The following is a 15,866-nucleotide window of genomic DNA, read 5'->3' on the forward strand; positions in this document are numbered from 1 at the left end:
AGGCGGAGATTCATCTTTTGATGAATTTCTGGAGGCCCTGTGACAGACTGGCGACCCGTCCTGGACGTACCAGGCCTCCCGCCCTGTGGTAGCTGGGATAGGCCCCAGCGCCCACACAACCCTGAATCGGATAAGTGGAAGAGAAATGATGGATGAATTTCTGAAATTTGATAAGCATATCGATGAATTAATGAGGACACTGTCTAAATAATTGGCTCATTTTTCAAACTGAGAGACTTCCTTCTGTGTGAAGCTCTTCTTCTTCCTGTCTCTATTTGAGCCTCAGTTAAACTGCAGTAATGTCTATGGTGGAACATGTGTCTTAGTTATGTGGAGTAATTACAGACTTTCCAAATGAAAGTGACAAACAGTCCGAGACACGTCAAGGTCCAAACGTTTGGAGCTGGCTGGACAAAACCTTTCACACAGCCAGTGTAATTATGGACTCGTGTCTCTGCACTGATACAGGCTCAGTCCTAAAACCGTACACTTCTCAGGCCTTCACAGTTCTCACTAGTTTTCGCTTGAATTACACACTCTGATTATTTTATTCCGTTATTCCTCAGGTGCTGGTCTGCAGCGTTACTGGGCCTTAGCATCTTTGGAGTAATTTTGGGATATTTTTAGAGTCGGCTTTGCATTCGGATTCATGCTGGAAGTTATATTTGTATTTCATGTGCATTATTTCATTCATGTGAATGAAGATCAGTGCGTAACAAGGTAAAGCAGTAAAAAAACGAGCCTGCACAGAAACACATACAGCATCAGCAGACAGTGCTGCACAAAGGCCTGGGCTCTCTAATCGCATAAACAGACAGTAGATGGATCACACTCTGAGTCTGACTCTCATTAAGCTTTTCAAAGAAGCAGCATCAGACTCAGATCTGCAGCCCAGAAAATCATGGCTGCAGTTAGCAGCAAACCCGCATCAGTGACGTTCATCTCAGAGGGCTGCTGAGGGTCACGTCCGGCCGTAAATGTGTTTAAATACGCCAGGCCTCATGTGGAGCCTGCTGGAGTCAGGCTGCAGTTTTAGACAAAATTAGAGAAGCAGATAGAGACTTCCTGTCTCTCGCTATAACTACAATTACTCGTTATAGACGGACTACATGGCCAATGTGAGCTACCCCCCCTCCCGTATGAGGTTATGACCACATGCAACCGAACATGCGATGAAACCTTTGGTGGAAACTTCTAACTCACAGTGTAACCTTTGTTTTTTTGTGTAAAACAAACTGCTCTGCCAAAAGCATTCCCTCACCTGTCCAAATCATTTCACTCAGGTGTTTCAAATCAAGCACCTCGGCATGCTGACGGCTTCTACAAACATTTGTGTCGCTCTCAGGAGCTCCAGCATGATGCTGCGATAAGATGCCACCTGTGCAAAACGTCCGCTGGTAAAACTGAAGTTGCTCTTTGTTGGAGAAAAATAAAGAAGAATTTGGTTCAGTTTGAATAACTAAGGCTTCGGTTCCACAGGTGACTCAGACCCGCCCTCTGTTTTCTGACAGAGGTGATGTCCTGAGCGATGACTCCTGATCACGAGATCCAGTTGATAGGTTTTGAAGTCTTATCAATAAAAAGCTGTGACGGCTCGCTTTACAGTCCTTTTGCAATATTATTATCAGTGTCTGCTCACACTGACTGGTCGCTCCGAGTCTTATTATCTGGGTAAAATAAAACACTGATACAGATTTATAGTTTGTTTCCCCTCCTTACACTGTAGTTACACGTGACTATTAGGGATCTTGTCTGTATTAGAGTATACGAACCCCTGTAGCTCAGGAGGTAGTTCGACCCCCACCTGGCCCGCATGCCTTTGGGCTACTAACCCTAAGTTGCTGTCTGACCCATCAGAGTATGGATGTGTGTGAATGTCAGTAAGCACTTAAAATCATAGAAAAAGGTGAATGTGACATGTTGTATAGAGCGCTCTGAGTACTCTGGGAGAGTAGAGAAGTGCTGTATAAGAATCAGTCCCGAAAGATCAAAAATAACCTGCTGAATATGTAAAAAAAATTAATATTAAAACAGAACTGAACAAAAAATGATGGTAAACTTTCAAAAAATAGAACCATAAATATAATTTCTGCATTCATAACCAGAAGTTTCTTTAAAATGACTCAACAGCGTCTCCAGGTTCACCTTTCAGCTGTCTGCACCTGTGAGTACTGTGTAACTAGAGTCCAGGACAGGAGGTCAGGATACTGATAATACTCTGCTCTTTAAAGTATTTGTTACTTGAAAAGATTTTGTGTGTTTTCTGTCTTATAAATAATTCTTTTATTTTGTCCCGTGGCTAATCACCGCATAAAAACACAGTCAGCAAACAGACAAACAGGAATCTCTTCATTCCCACGTTTACAGCATTTAGGGTTCAACTGTCTTCATTTGTAACAGAAGAGAGAAGAGCAGGAACCAACAGCTGCAGCTCAAAGTGATTTCTGTGAGTTCAGTGAAAGAAAGCAAAGTTTGCTGTCCTCTATGATGCAGCCTTTAACGTTAACATGTTGGATACTCATTAATTCAAATACTTGCAACATAATTTGTTCTCTCTCCATTCAAACTGTAACTATGTTATCAGTTTGATTTAGATACATGTGAGTGTTTCAGGTACTGAAAATATAATATGTATAACCTGGGACTTTATATTACAGTCATACGCTTCTATTGTTATAACTAATAAGGGATGTTAATCCTGAAACAGTGTCAATTAAAATGTGTCATAAATACAGTAAATATTTAATTCATTGTACACAAACAGTACACAGTACTATAAACCGGTTGCCATGAAGCAAACAGTAAGTCGTTCACAGTTACTGTAAAGTTCATGCGTTCGTGTATTTTAAAGGACGGTTACAGTAACACTTTATCGTCACGTTGACTCAACAATTAGTGAACAGGTGGTGACGTGTCAAGGCGTCGTGTGTTGTGATGTATATGGCGTGATGCTGATCTTCCTCCTGATGAACATCCATCTCTGGAGCGCCCTCCCCTCTGCTGCAGCTTCATAAAGGCAGCAGCCGCCGTGCAGAGTGACAGAACAGCCGGAGACTCATCCTGTCACGACCTTCACGTCGTACTCCTACCAGACGACTCTCTGATGCAGCCAGTGCCAAAGCAAGCTTACTGAACCATCACTATCAATTTCATATTTGTATCGCTGAAATCCAGAGAAGCATGTACGCCAGGAAGTCAGAAGGAAAGGAGCTTCGCAGAGGAAGGTCTTTGGACAACAGGACCGTCTCCAGCAGCTTTGGGAGAGGCTCGACAACCATCATATTCACTCTGAAAAACGAAGTCGGTGGTCTTATAAAGGCACTGAAACTTTTCCAGGTGAGGTTTCATTTTCTTTATGTTGACACAGATATGGTGTTTTCTGAGGATGCATGTGACTGGCCAGGAATGAATGTGATCAGAAGCTTTTACAGCATCTTCTTTGGGTGTGTGTGTGTTTGTGTGTGTTTGTGTGTGTTTGTGCGTGTGTGTTCGCAGGAAAAACACGTCAACCTCATCCACATCGAGTCCCGGAAGTCCAAACGAAGGAATTCAGACTTTGAGATCTTTGTGGACTGCGACACCGACCACGAGCAGTTCAAGGAGCTCACCGAGCTGCTCAGGAAGCACACGGACATCGTGGAGATCTCGCCGTTCGACGGCTCCGCTCTACCCGAGGACGGTACACCTTGTCGTACTTTGACTAAACAGTAGCTGTGATAGGAATGAGTTATTTCACAGGTCTGCGTGTGTCTTGACTGTGTTTCAGATGTGCCCGGTGTGCCGTGGTTCCCCAAGAAGATCTCAGACTTGGACCTGTGTGCAAACAGGGTTTTGATGTACGGCTCTGAACTTGATGCAGATCATCCGGTATGTGCGTCATCGGACAGAGCTCTGAAATGTAGCGTGAACTCGGTAACCGACTGAGGTTTTGCTGTTCCTGCAGGGATTTAAGGACAACATATACAGAAAACGAAGACAATATTTTTCTGATTTAGCTGTAAACTACAAACAGTGAGTTCCTCTTATGGATGTTTTCATTAATGAAGTTAATAATAAAAACCTAGAAGGGCTTTCATCCTTTAACTCCGTCTCTCACAGCGGTGAGCCCATCCCTCGTGTGGACTACACTGCAGAGGAGGTGCGTACCTGGGGCGTGGTGTTCAGGGAGCTCCACAAGCTGTACCCGAGCCACGCCTGCAGGGAGTACCTGAAGAACCTCCCACTGCTGACCAAGTACTGCAAATACAGCGAGGACAACATCCCCCAGCTGGAGGACGTCTCGCACTTCCTTAAAGGTAACCGTCAACAGTGTTGGTCAAGTTACTTGGAAAAGTGACCATTAACTAATTCCTGATTACGTCTCCAAAAAAGTAATCCCATTACTCTACTGATTACTTATTTTCAAAAGTAATTAGTTACTTAGTTACTTTTAAAAAACACGATACACAACCTGAATAGGTAATAAAGCGACCTTTCAGCCCAATTCTATTTTTTCTGCATGATCCATCATATAAAACTGAATCTAATGAAAAAGTCTCTTTAAAACGTGTCTTATTCGTTTGAATCTTTAACTTTATGCATCAAGGAAAAATTAAATCGTATGCAGCTGTCTTTGACTTGAAGAAATGTGTTTAACATTTAAACCTATTTTCTGCACATTCCAGCATTTAAAATAAAATAATTGTTTTGTGTTTACACTCTTTCTAATAGATGCAAGTAAAACAAAGCAGAAAATAAATAAAATCAAAAACTTAGCAGCACTGAGTCCTGTCGCTCTTAAATCTATTTTCACGTGTTTAGCAGGAGTGGTGCGGGTGGAGGTTTGCCCGGTGCAGGTGTGCCTCAGCGGTCATGCCAGCATTCTCGGTACTTGCTCAGAAGTTTAAGGTTTCATTTTCCACGCAGAGTGCACAGCAGACGCGAACGTTTGTGTTACTTTGTAAGGAATCAAACTCAAAGTAATGTGAGTACTTCCACGCTTTAAATGCTGCACGGTCGTACTCTCTCCCGCACTGCACATTATCCCTTGTTGAACTGCACACGTCTGTTACCACGAACTAATTACTTTTTTGCAATAGTAATCCCTTACTTTACTCGTTACTTTAAAAAGTAATCGGATTACAGTAATGTGTTACCTTAACGTGTTACTGCCCATCGCTGACCGTCAAATGCAAGCCAGGGCTCTAGACTAACTTTTTGTCACGGTTGCACTGGTGCGCCTAACTTTTTTCTTAGTGCTGCAGTCTCTCAGTGCAAAATTTGGGCGCTTAACACTTTTTGGGGGGAAATTCAGTCCATAGAGACACTATTGATTTGTAAATGATTAACTAACAATCTTGTCAACACAAAGTTCTTTATTTGAAGCACATTTCTACCAGAAAGAGAAGTTACTGAAAAACTGCTTGTGCTTAAAGTGCGTTGGCACTCTTTGGTAATGTTGTAGACAATGTTAAACTTAATCATCACTCTGACGACCTGTTTGCTGCTGAAAGGCCGGGGGGAGAGGGGACACAGGGCATTTATCGCAGCATATAATGTGTTTCTGGACACACTGCTGCTTTTTCAGCGCTCAGAGGTTGATGGCACCGTGTCAGAGCTGGCTATGAATTTCAGACAGATCAGACGGAGACATAACAAAAAAGTTATCAATCGTTCTTTTCATCTTTTTTATTACCCACAGCTACATCCACTCTGTCGGGCCTAGGCTGCTCACTAAGGTTGGGTATCATCACTGATTTCTATAATCCATTCGATTCCGATTCACGAGGTCCTGATTCGATTCAGTTTTGCCTCAGACAGTCAGAAACATTATAATTCTGATCATTTATTATAAAATTATGCAATATGGGTAATAAGCGAATGAATAACGCAAAAATTTAGATTTGAGATGGGAAACTGTTCTTGAAGTACACACAGAGAGAGAGAGAGAGCTGTGCATGAAGTGTGATTTTATCGTGGTGGAAGCAAAACAGCAAAAGTCAGAGAAGATGTTTATCAACTGATGATGTTTATGACGATGACGTTTATCAAATGTGAAGCGTAGTTTGATCTTCTTTTGCTGCTGCTTCAGTGAATTTTGGTTGGAGAGACACAAAACCTGCAGCTCAGAATTGAGCACAAAAAAGACGTAAACAGTAAACACAAAGCGCGGACCGGCCGATGCATCAGGATCAGTGAGCTGTCGGCTTTCAGCCCCGACGGCGTGTCCGTGTACGGGCCGTCTGGTGAGAAAGCCGAGAAAGAGAACGCTGATTCTGATGCGTCGGTCCGCTCTGTGTTTACGTCTTTGTGTGGAATCCGTGTACCTGCTCTCATTTACTGTTTGGTTGTTGTTGAAATGGTTTTGAGAGCTTTATCGCTTTATTCAAGCCACTCACCTCTCTCTATCTAGTGATGTGCGAATCATGAACGAATCGTTCAATACTCGAGAATCACTTTACTGACTCGTGAATCATGATTCACAAAACGCCAACTGACTCACTGACTCATCCCTGTTGCTGTTAGCAAACTAATATCATTAGTAGAAATATATCTAACTTATAATTAAAATTGTGGGGGAAAAAACAACAGTCAAAAAAACATTAACTTAACAAAAACATTCCTGCTCTGAACTGGAAGAAAAAACCCTGAGTAGAAGCTCACATCAACACAATAGCTCCTCAGCTCACAGTAGCATCGCTCTGCTAACATGCTAACAGCACATTTGAGTTACTCACCCCCTCCCTTGCTGCGCTGAATCGTAGCATAAACGAATCACTCGTCTTAGCAGCAGGATTTACATGAAAAGAGAAACAAATTAAGTTTCAGTGAAAATGTAAATTTTTTGCACTCTCTGGTCGACTGACTCAGTGACTCAAATGACTCAAAATCCAATTCACTTTGGTGAGTGACTCATTCAAACTCGATTCAGTAAAAAGAATCGAATTTATCATCACTATCTCTATCCACCTGCACTCTCAACTGGATCACGGCCAATCAGAGAGGTCCCGCCCCTGGCTATCTCTGATTGGTTTAGACCACGATAGAGGCATAATGTCTGTCTGTTGTTGACCACACGGAGACTTTCAGAGTTCTGCGACGTAGGATTTTTTTTAGTTGCACCATTGAAAAATGTGGTCGCACCCTAGAGCCCTGCAAGCAGTTGTTTCCAAGCTGCTGAATATCTGAGCCAAAAACAAGGAGAGTGACACCGATGTTTCCCACTGCAGCTTTCAGGCACTTTTTCTGGTTTCGCACATAATGGGCAAAACCAGTTTGATTGTTTTGGAGCCTTTATCCTTCAAGGACCTGCAGTTCAAAAAGCGCCCCTCCGACATCCAAACCCATCTGTTCTCTGATTGGATTGTTACATTTGTGATTGACATGACATTGACCAATCAGCTGAAAGGAAGAAAAATAGGGTCAAAATTCGTACTTGTAACTTGAAGCTTGAGTGCAGAGTTTCACACGTATGTCCACACACAAATCTTTTTTACGCACACACAAATTCTTTTTATACATACAAATCCTGATTTACAAGTACAAAATATTTATGACCACAATTTGAGCCCATAAACCCCACAGCAGCCATATTGTTGGTCACATGATTTCATTAAAATGCTCCAACAGCACAACCAAGGTCCAGAGATCCAGTTAGCAGACAGCTAGCAGCTACAGCCACCTGTCACCACCATCAACCTGTCAGTCAAAGAGGCCACGCCCCCAATAATGCAAACTTAGAGCCTTAATACCATTTAAACATGTGAGTTATAAAATCGTCCTTAGTTATTATTAAGGGGGAATTATCTCTAGAGAACAAACAGTTTGTGTATCAGGCTGTAAACATGGTTATTTCTGCTGGAAAGTTTTAACATGGGAGTCTGTGGGGACTGACTCGCTGCTGCCTCTGCTGGCCGGTACATGAACTGCAGCTGTCATGGTAACCCTAATAACCCCTCTGCCTGCGTCCTTCCTGTTTTCTGTGTGGTTTGATCTTTGTGCCTCTGTTTTATTTTGACAGTTAAGTCCTTGTTACCTTTCTGTGTTTTTACTTCTATCCTTTGTTATTTTCTCCCATCCTCAGTACCCTCATCCTGGTGCCTGAGTCTTTGTCTAATCTTACTCCTCTTCAGTTCTGGCTTTCTTATTTTTGGTTAACTGGTCATCTTTTGGTCGCTGTTTAGATTAAGATGGACAGTGTGTGTGTGTGTGTGTGTGTGTGTGTGTTTGAGCAGAGTGCTCAGGCTTCATCATCAGGCCCGTTGCCGGTTACCTCTCCCCCAGAGACTTCCTGGCAGGCCTGGCCTTCAGAGTCTTCCACTGCACTCAGTATGTCCGCCACAGCTCAGAGCCTCTGTACACACCTGAACCGTGAGTGCACAAAGACACACACACACACACACACACACACACACTATTATTTTGTTCATATTTCTAAAGCCGTGTGTGTGTGTGTGTGTGTGTGTGTGTGTGTGTGTGTGTGTGTGTGTGTGTGTGTGTGTGTGTGCTGCAGAGACACATGCCATGAGCTGCTGGGTCACGTGCCTCTGCTTGCCGAGCCCAGCTTCGCTCAGTTCTCTCAGGAGCTCGGTTTGGCGTCGCTTGGCGCTTCAGATGATGATGTAATCAAACTGGCCACGGTGAGTGCTGCAGCGCCGATTCACCCTAAATACACCTGGATGAGGCGGGAACAACATGGCTCCCCCCACATATGAAGGGATTGGCTCATAAGGCTGTCAAGTCAGTTTTATTACACAGAACATTTTAAAACCACAGAAGTTGAACCAAAGTGCTTTACATGGACACGTATCTGCAAACGAAGAACCAAAACAGCAAACGTCACAAAGGGTTAACAGAGTTCTCACAGTGTTACAGACAGAGCGCAAACAGAAAGCTGGAATGAAACCATGAGGGACCTCAGACATGACAGAAATAGGGCCTTAAATCTGATAGAAAGTTCTCAGTTCTTCTTAAGGGGACAGGAAGACTCAGGGCAGCAGTAGCAGGTGAGAGGTTGGGCTGATGACCTCAGTGAGCTGGAGGCAAAATATGGAGTTAGTGTTGTGAAGTGGGCGTGTCCTGAGTTGAACATGTCTAAATATTAAGGCAACTACCAATAGGAGTGAAACAGACCACTGACTGACACGTAAAGGTGAAGGACACCTGGATTAGGTGCTCTCAGGGTCTCCTCTCCCTCTCCCCGTAAGAATCGAGCTCCTGAGTAGCAGGCAATCCTCACAGAAACACGCCTGTTTATCTTACAGCTGTGGCAGCGTGTCATTGGCTGGTGCATGTATAGAGGTGCATGTACGTGGTTACCTGTCCTGTTAATCACCTGCTGAGCTCCTGCTCCAAACCTCTGCTGCATTTCTACATCTCCACCACCAGGTGACACCACCAGGCTTCTCATCAGTGAGGAACGAGCCAATCACAGCAATTCTTACTTACAGTATATTCAGAGTTCCTCATAATAAGCAGTGTTGCTCAGCAGCTGATGCATTTACAAAATTCTTCCTTCAGGTTCAAAATATTCATGTGAAAAGTTTGTTCAGGTGACTTTGAGCGATTCTCAGTGTGCGCTCGCCCCGGGGTGAACGTCCGCCCCCTGGTGGACCATTGTCCTTTATACTTCCACCTGGTTTATAATCTGGGTAGCTTGAACCCACCAAGGTCATCGTCAGTGACGGCCCCGCCCTAAACCTTCCTGTCCTGAGTCTTTGAATCAAGTCGAGTTTTATTGTCAACCCAACTGTATACACTCAGGTATACAGTGGGACGAAATATCGTCCTCCTGGATCGAAGGTGCAAACTGTGAAAATAAAAAAGAATAAGAATAAATTAATATAATCAAGACTCAAAACCGCTGATTGTCAGTATGCGTGTTGTCAAGAGATTTATTCTAAATGACACTTCTTCAGCTGAGAGTCTAAGAGGAGAAAACACACAAACAGACGCTGCAGTTTTAACTTGCAAGGGTGTTTCGCAGAGCGCTCACATCAGAGTGGGGCCCTGTGAAATGCACGCTCTGTTCTTGCACTTATACACAAGAAAAATGAATACATTTGACGTGAGCATGTGTGTGTGTGTGTGTGTGTGTGCGAGGTCAGGACTGCTTGTTTGACTTCTTACTATCGCTGTGGGAAGATTCAGATACAAATATCAGAACACGTTTCATAAAGAACAATCCGTCCAGAACAATGAAAAGTACGATCAGTTCTAAGCTAGGAAATGATCATCATGCAGCATTCTATCACAAGTAAACTTATATCATTAAAAGCTTATACTGACTAAAGAAATACAATATTCTACTGACACGTGTATACAGCATGCTGAGTTAGCGCTAATGTGATGCTGCTGAGCTCAACATGAACAGAAAACATGAAGAAGGATTCAGTAAATATAAATACTGGAACGAAATGTGAAAAACTAGAAGCAGATGATTTCAGTGAACTCACCTGTCCACAGTTTCATCCACACCAGGCTTTAATCTACCAAACAGACAGATGAGCGCTGCTGACTGAGCGCGTGCAGTGGCGCTCTGAGCTGATGTCGGTGTCCTCCTGTTTGTTCCAGTGTTACTTCTTCACTGTGGAGTTTGGGCTCTGTAAGCAGGACGGCAGGCTGAGGGCGTACGGCGCGGGGCTCCTCTCCTCCGTCAGTGAACTCCAGGTGACCTCCGACCTCCACACTGCACCTTCATCTGACGATTTTTAAAAGGACTCAGATTATTAGTGATTTTTGTGTTTTCTTAAACCCACTGAGTGGTTAAAAAAATCCACATGGCATAAAAACACCATCTTAAAACTCCTCCCATTTTTGTGTACTTGTATTTTACTTGAGTATTTCCAGGTTTTGATGCTTAAAACTTCAACATGTAAGATTTTACTTCACTGCACTCACGACTCGCTCTCAGTGTTTGGTTTTTGGTAGAAGCAGCACAGAGCGTCCTCCAGCTGACACCAACCGTTGCTAAGCTAGTTACCTGACGCAGCAGTCACCTGCGCTCAGGTTTCAGTAAGTTTGGACTCTATCTAAAACATCTGTGCACGTGTCTGTCTGTCCTCCTAGCACGCTTTGTCCAGCAGTGCCAACATCCTTCCTTTTGACCCCACGGTGACCTGCAACCAGGAGTGCATGATCACCACGTTTCAGCACGTTTACTATGTGGCCGACAGTTTTGAGGAAGCCAAGAACAAAATGAGGTGAGCTGCAAGTTTTCCCCACATGATGTGTGAGACGCACCGTGAACCCTGACCCTGTATGTCCCTGCTTGTCCCTGATTTTGGTTCTGAGCCGATGTGAGAGCTTCAGCTGAGGATGTAAAGTGTGTGCTGTGTCTGCAGGGAGTTTGCCAAGACCCTTCGTCGTCCCTTCACGATACGCTACGACCCCTACACTCAGAGCGTGGACGTTCTGGAGGACACCAACAACATCAACAGCATGGTGAAGGACATCCGGCACGAGCTGGACATCGTCGAAGACGCTCTGAACCGACTCAGCAAAAAACTGCAGAGCGTGTAAAGAGGTGCTCACAGTAAAGCCGCTGACAGCCGAACACCGCTTCTATGCCTCTGCTTCTGCTCTGAATCTACTTCTGCTGCAACAAAGCCGACACCTCCTCCTGAGGGGGGAGGGGCCTCCTGAAACATTCGCTAGGACACATTTATTGTTTGTAGGCTGAGCTGTAAAAATGCGGCACGTGTGCCGTGATAATCTGTCTGTAATCATGTGAATTTGTGTGATGATTTATAAAATACACATAATCGTGTGTGAGAGTTCTGCAGTGATCTGATCCTGGTTCTGTTTGTGCTGCTGCTCAGTTACTGCGGCATTTAATGCGACACAGCACCCGTGTCCATTAGATCAGCTGCACACACCTACACGAGGCCTCACAACAACTTTTAAAGCAACAAAGTGTTGCTGGATGTGCAAAGAGCAGCATTTAGTTGTGCATGCTTCACACCAGCAGAGGGCGCCACTCAGCCACCCCACCAGTATCCACAGCAGAGTACCAGCAGCACCATAAAAGCACTTCGCTGGTTAAAAATAGCTCACAGATATATTGTCACAGAGCAGAACCTTCAGCTTGTGACTGGGAACAGATGTCAGTCGGTTAAATACCTCTGCTCATCTCCAGCTTCATCTTTTTATTCCTGGACTCTCTCTCCCAGAGCAGCTTTGCATGATTCATAGTTCAGAATAATCCTTCTTTACCTGCTGGGCCTCCTGCGACTCCTCAGCTCATCCCTTTAGCTCCTCCCCCTTTAAGATACATTTCTTTTTTCTTTTTTTTTTCTTTTCTTTTTTGTTTGCCTGTCCCATTTGGTTCTTTAGCCATCAGAATTGTTGTCTGAAGACCAACAAGGATACCCAATGGATTTATTTTGCCAAATGGATCATCGTGGCATTGCCGTATTGATCCATTTGGTCGATCTTTGTTTTTATTATTTATTATATTTTATTTTCAGATGTTACAGACAGGACAGACATGAGTGAGGGATAGGAAAGGGAGAAAGAAAGAGGAAAGAAAGGAAAAACAGAAGGGGAGAGGGACAGTGAGAAAGGGGGGAGAAAAAAAATAAAAATCTCCTGGATCACCTGTTGAGAGAAGAATAGAAAACAAGCAAAAAAAAACAAAGCAACATACTAAACACAACACCATCGCATTAATCTAGCTAAGTGTAAACAGCAGTAAATACTAAATATTCAATGTTGTTGTGCAGCACGCAGGACAGATGTGCTTCGAGGTAGCAGCCAAGAAAGGTATAATTTAAGTCTACGAGCAGTGAACACCTGTGTGCATACCTGTGTGGATCAGCGCGCTTGTATTCCAAAGGTTTCTCCATGTAATGATCTGCTAGAGGGTGTGGGGGGGCCACAGCCCCGTCCTCCAGGGTGTGAAGCAGGTATGGAGGAGATCAAAACTCCAGACATCCAGAGGGGCAGCCGCGCCACTGTCCCAGAAAGAGCTGAGGAGAGTCCCAGATGAGGGCTCGCCCAGCAGCCGCGGAGCAGAAGCCAGGGGGAGTTGCAGTGACGCGCCCGTGAGCTCCCCCAGCCGCCAGCCGTGCCTGAGTGACCGAGCCCCAGGCCGAGAGGCCGGGGGCACCCCACCTCCGAAGGGGCCCGAGCGAGCCCCAGGCTCCAGGCCCCGATAAGCGGCCGCCAAGGAGTGAGCCGGTGTGTACCTGGACGCCCACCCCCAGACACAAAGAACCACCAACACACCGACACCTGAGGGAGTCCGCCACTGGCAGGGGAAGTGGTGGTGGGTGGAGATAGGCCTCCAAACCTTGGAGGGCCTGAGATGTCCCCAGAGAGGTGGCGTCTGATACCCAACCTGACATATAGACACAGACATACAGGCACACACAGATACAAACATCCATTCCCACCCTCATGCTCTCATATGCACTTACTCCACACTCAACCAACGTGGAGACAGACATAAAGAGACGCTGTACACACGATCACACTCCCCAAGCGTACTCTACAAATCGGGTCTAGGTACCCTTGCCCCTGGAGGGGGGAACTGCACCCAGACCCAGGTGGTGTTTCCCTTTTCCCTGCGGTGGGGAGAGGCAGACCGCCCCGACTCCGCAGCAGCAGGGAGGCCCTACACCCCAGACCGCAGTCGGACGGCCAACTCCTCCTCCTAGCCCTCCCGCTCCAGCAGGTCGCAGAGAATGGGGGTGGGAGAAGACTCCAAACCTCCCTCCACCCGCTCATTGTAGTGTTGATGCATGTGTGTTCTAAGGTGCCTTTAAAACCCAGGAGGGCATGGAGCTACCTGCCAGAGAGCAGCAGGTAAGCGCATGGTCCCTCCTGCTAGCCCTCAATGTCTACGTGTATTTAAAATTGAGAGGTGGGCAACGATGCCAGGGGTGGGGTGTACACCCTGATGGTACTTTGGACTCCGTGATTGTGCCCACCCCCAAGATCCTATATGTATGTGTAATGAGAGTGTGAATAATGTGAATGTCTAAGTTGTGGGATAAAATTGAGGCAGAGGCAGCCAGAAGGGGACGGGGGGGGGGGGGGGGTAGCCTCCTCTGCACCCTGGTGACATACCCCCACTCCAAGGCCCTGCATGTGTGGGTGGTTGTGGTGGAGCGGGAAGAGGGAGGCAGCTGGAGATGGGGAGGGAAGGAAGGGAGGGGCAGGTAAGATACATTTCTTATGTAAACCAAAAGGTTTGAACGGCGGGTGGGTGTGGCTCCTATTCCCTCTGTGACATCAGACAGGTCGAAGAATAGAAAGCGTTTAGAGCAGCTGGGTTTGGGCTCAGAAACGTATTATTAGAAACTTTGTGCTTCTGATAACGAGTGAAGGTAAAGATTTTGTATGTAGTTCTTTTCTTATATGAAACCTTATTAGGGTGTTCCTGCAAAAAACAGCCTAAAGTTACATTTTAAAAACATGTTTCACTTCACGCTTGACTGAAAGTTTGATACCAAACTTTTAAATGTGGCCTGTACATCACTTCAGGTATATCACAGTTAAAATACTGTGTGTATAATCAGACCGATGCAAACTGGAAGGATGCTTCACACCAACAGGAAACACTGACCAATCATTTAAAGTCCTGTCACTGACTGTGATGCTCATCAGAGACTACGAGCTCACATGTAGAAGGACAGAGTCCACAAAGAGCCCTTAAAGTCAGCAGTGAGAGCTGCCAGGAGCCTGAAAGGACGCTAACACAGCGCTGCACGTCCCAAGCTGATTGGTGGATCTTTGGTGGAGGCAGCTAAAAAGCCAGCGGTGTCATATTAAAGGGAAAAACTGAAGTTTGTGTACAAGGTCCAGTGTTCAGAGAAGCTGGACTGTTAGTGCTCGTTCTATTCAGCAAAGAGTCAAATTTAAACAGCAGCGAGAGAAAATGGTTGACATGAAGTTGTGGCTTTGATATATGAGAGCCGTGCTTGTTGTTAGGAATCACTGAGTATTGAAGTCAAGAATGAATATTATCTGTTCAAATATCATCACGTCCACATCCTGCACAGCTTATCCACCGTGCTTCATCCTGATACCTGAAGTTATGGAGACGAGGAGGCGAAGCTCTTCAGCATTTCAGTCGTTTCTCAGGAGAACTTCAGGATTTACTGGAGTCTCTGAGTTTGCTCACCCTGAGACGAAACCTCACCTGGCAGGTGGCTGACCCCTCCCCTCCTGCCTGACTCTCTGTTTCACATCCTGTGAATCTCACAGCTCGTATCAGAGTTTACATCTCTCCAAACATGAAATATTTGTGACATAAAACACAGCTGACTTTCTAATCGATCAGTGATCAATGACAGGACAGAGGAAGTGATCACGGAGGATTTATTCTGAACTCTGAACCGACCAGTATTCATAATTCTGGCCTCGCTAAAAATGTCTCTGCTCTTTATTTATCGGTCGCCATGGTGACTCATTGACGGCTTTGTGATCAGAGTCGCCTGAAAAACAGGAACAGAAAACTCTGAGTTTAAATTTAGACTCAGAACAGGGCTGCACGCACACACACACACACACGCACACACACACACACACACACTGCTCACAAACCAAAGGTCAGAGGTCATCTCTCAGTCTCTGTCAACAGCAGAAAAAAGACAAACCAGTGACTCCAACAACACAGCAGAGTCCAGGACAAAGTCCCCCAGTGTTACTGCAAACAGCTGCTTACAAACCCACAGCTGGAAGGTGATTGGCTATAGCGTTCCTCGTCCACCCAAAGCACGAAGGGGGGTGGAACTACACCCAACGGCTGAAGAGCAGCACACCACCTGTCTGATCAAACTGCTGCGTCACGTGGAAGAGCCCAAACATGCCGACAGCTTCAGTTTATCAGACGCTCGTCTCTCCTGGAGCATCTCGAGACGCTCTATTGACTATTAGCTGTT

At 45.3% G+C, this 15,866-nt stretch overlaps 1 protein-coding gene across 1 annotated transcript; it reads left to right on the top strand.

Moving 5' to 3' along the window:
- Positions 1-2,696: 2,696 nt before the first annotated feature.
- LOC146582656 (tryptophan 5-hydroxylase 1-like) lies at positions 2,697-11,752 on the top strand. Its single transcript, XM_085271313.1, has 10 exons — positions 2,697-3,336; positions 3,496-3,679; positions 3,767-3,867; positions 3,944-4,011; positions 4,099-4,295; positions 8,214-8,349; positions 8,492-8,618; positions 10,552-10,647; positions 11,047-11,180; positions 11,322-11,752. Exons 1-10 carry the CDS (start codon positions 3,181-3,183, stop codon positions 11,497-11,499), a joined length of 1,377 nt encoding a protein of 458 aa, XP_085127439.1. The 5' UTR covers positions 2,697-3,180; the 3' UTR covers positions 11,500-11,752.
- The last annotated feature ends 4,114 nt before the right edge of the window (positions 11,753-15,866 follow it).

The sequence above is a fragment of the Mchenga conophoros genome, linkage group LG1 (assembly GCF_057382185.1).
Source record: "Mchenga conophoros isolate Kocher_MC1m ecotype Shallow Benthic linkage group LG1, M_conophoros_male_GT1.1, whole genome shotgun sequence".
Taxonomy (NCBI): Eukaryota; Metazoa; Chordata; class Actinopteri; order Cichliformes; family Cichlidae; genus Mchenga; species Mchenga conophoros.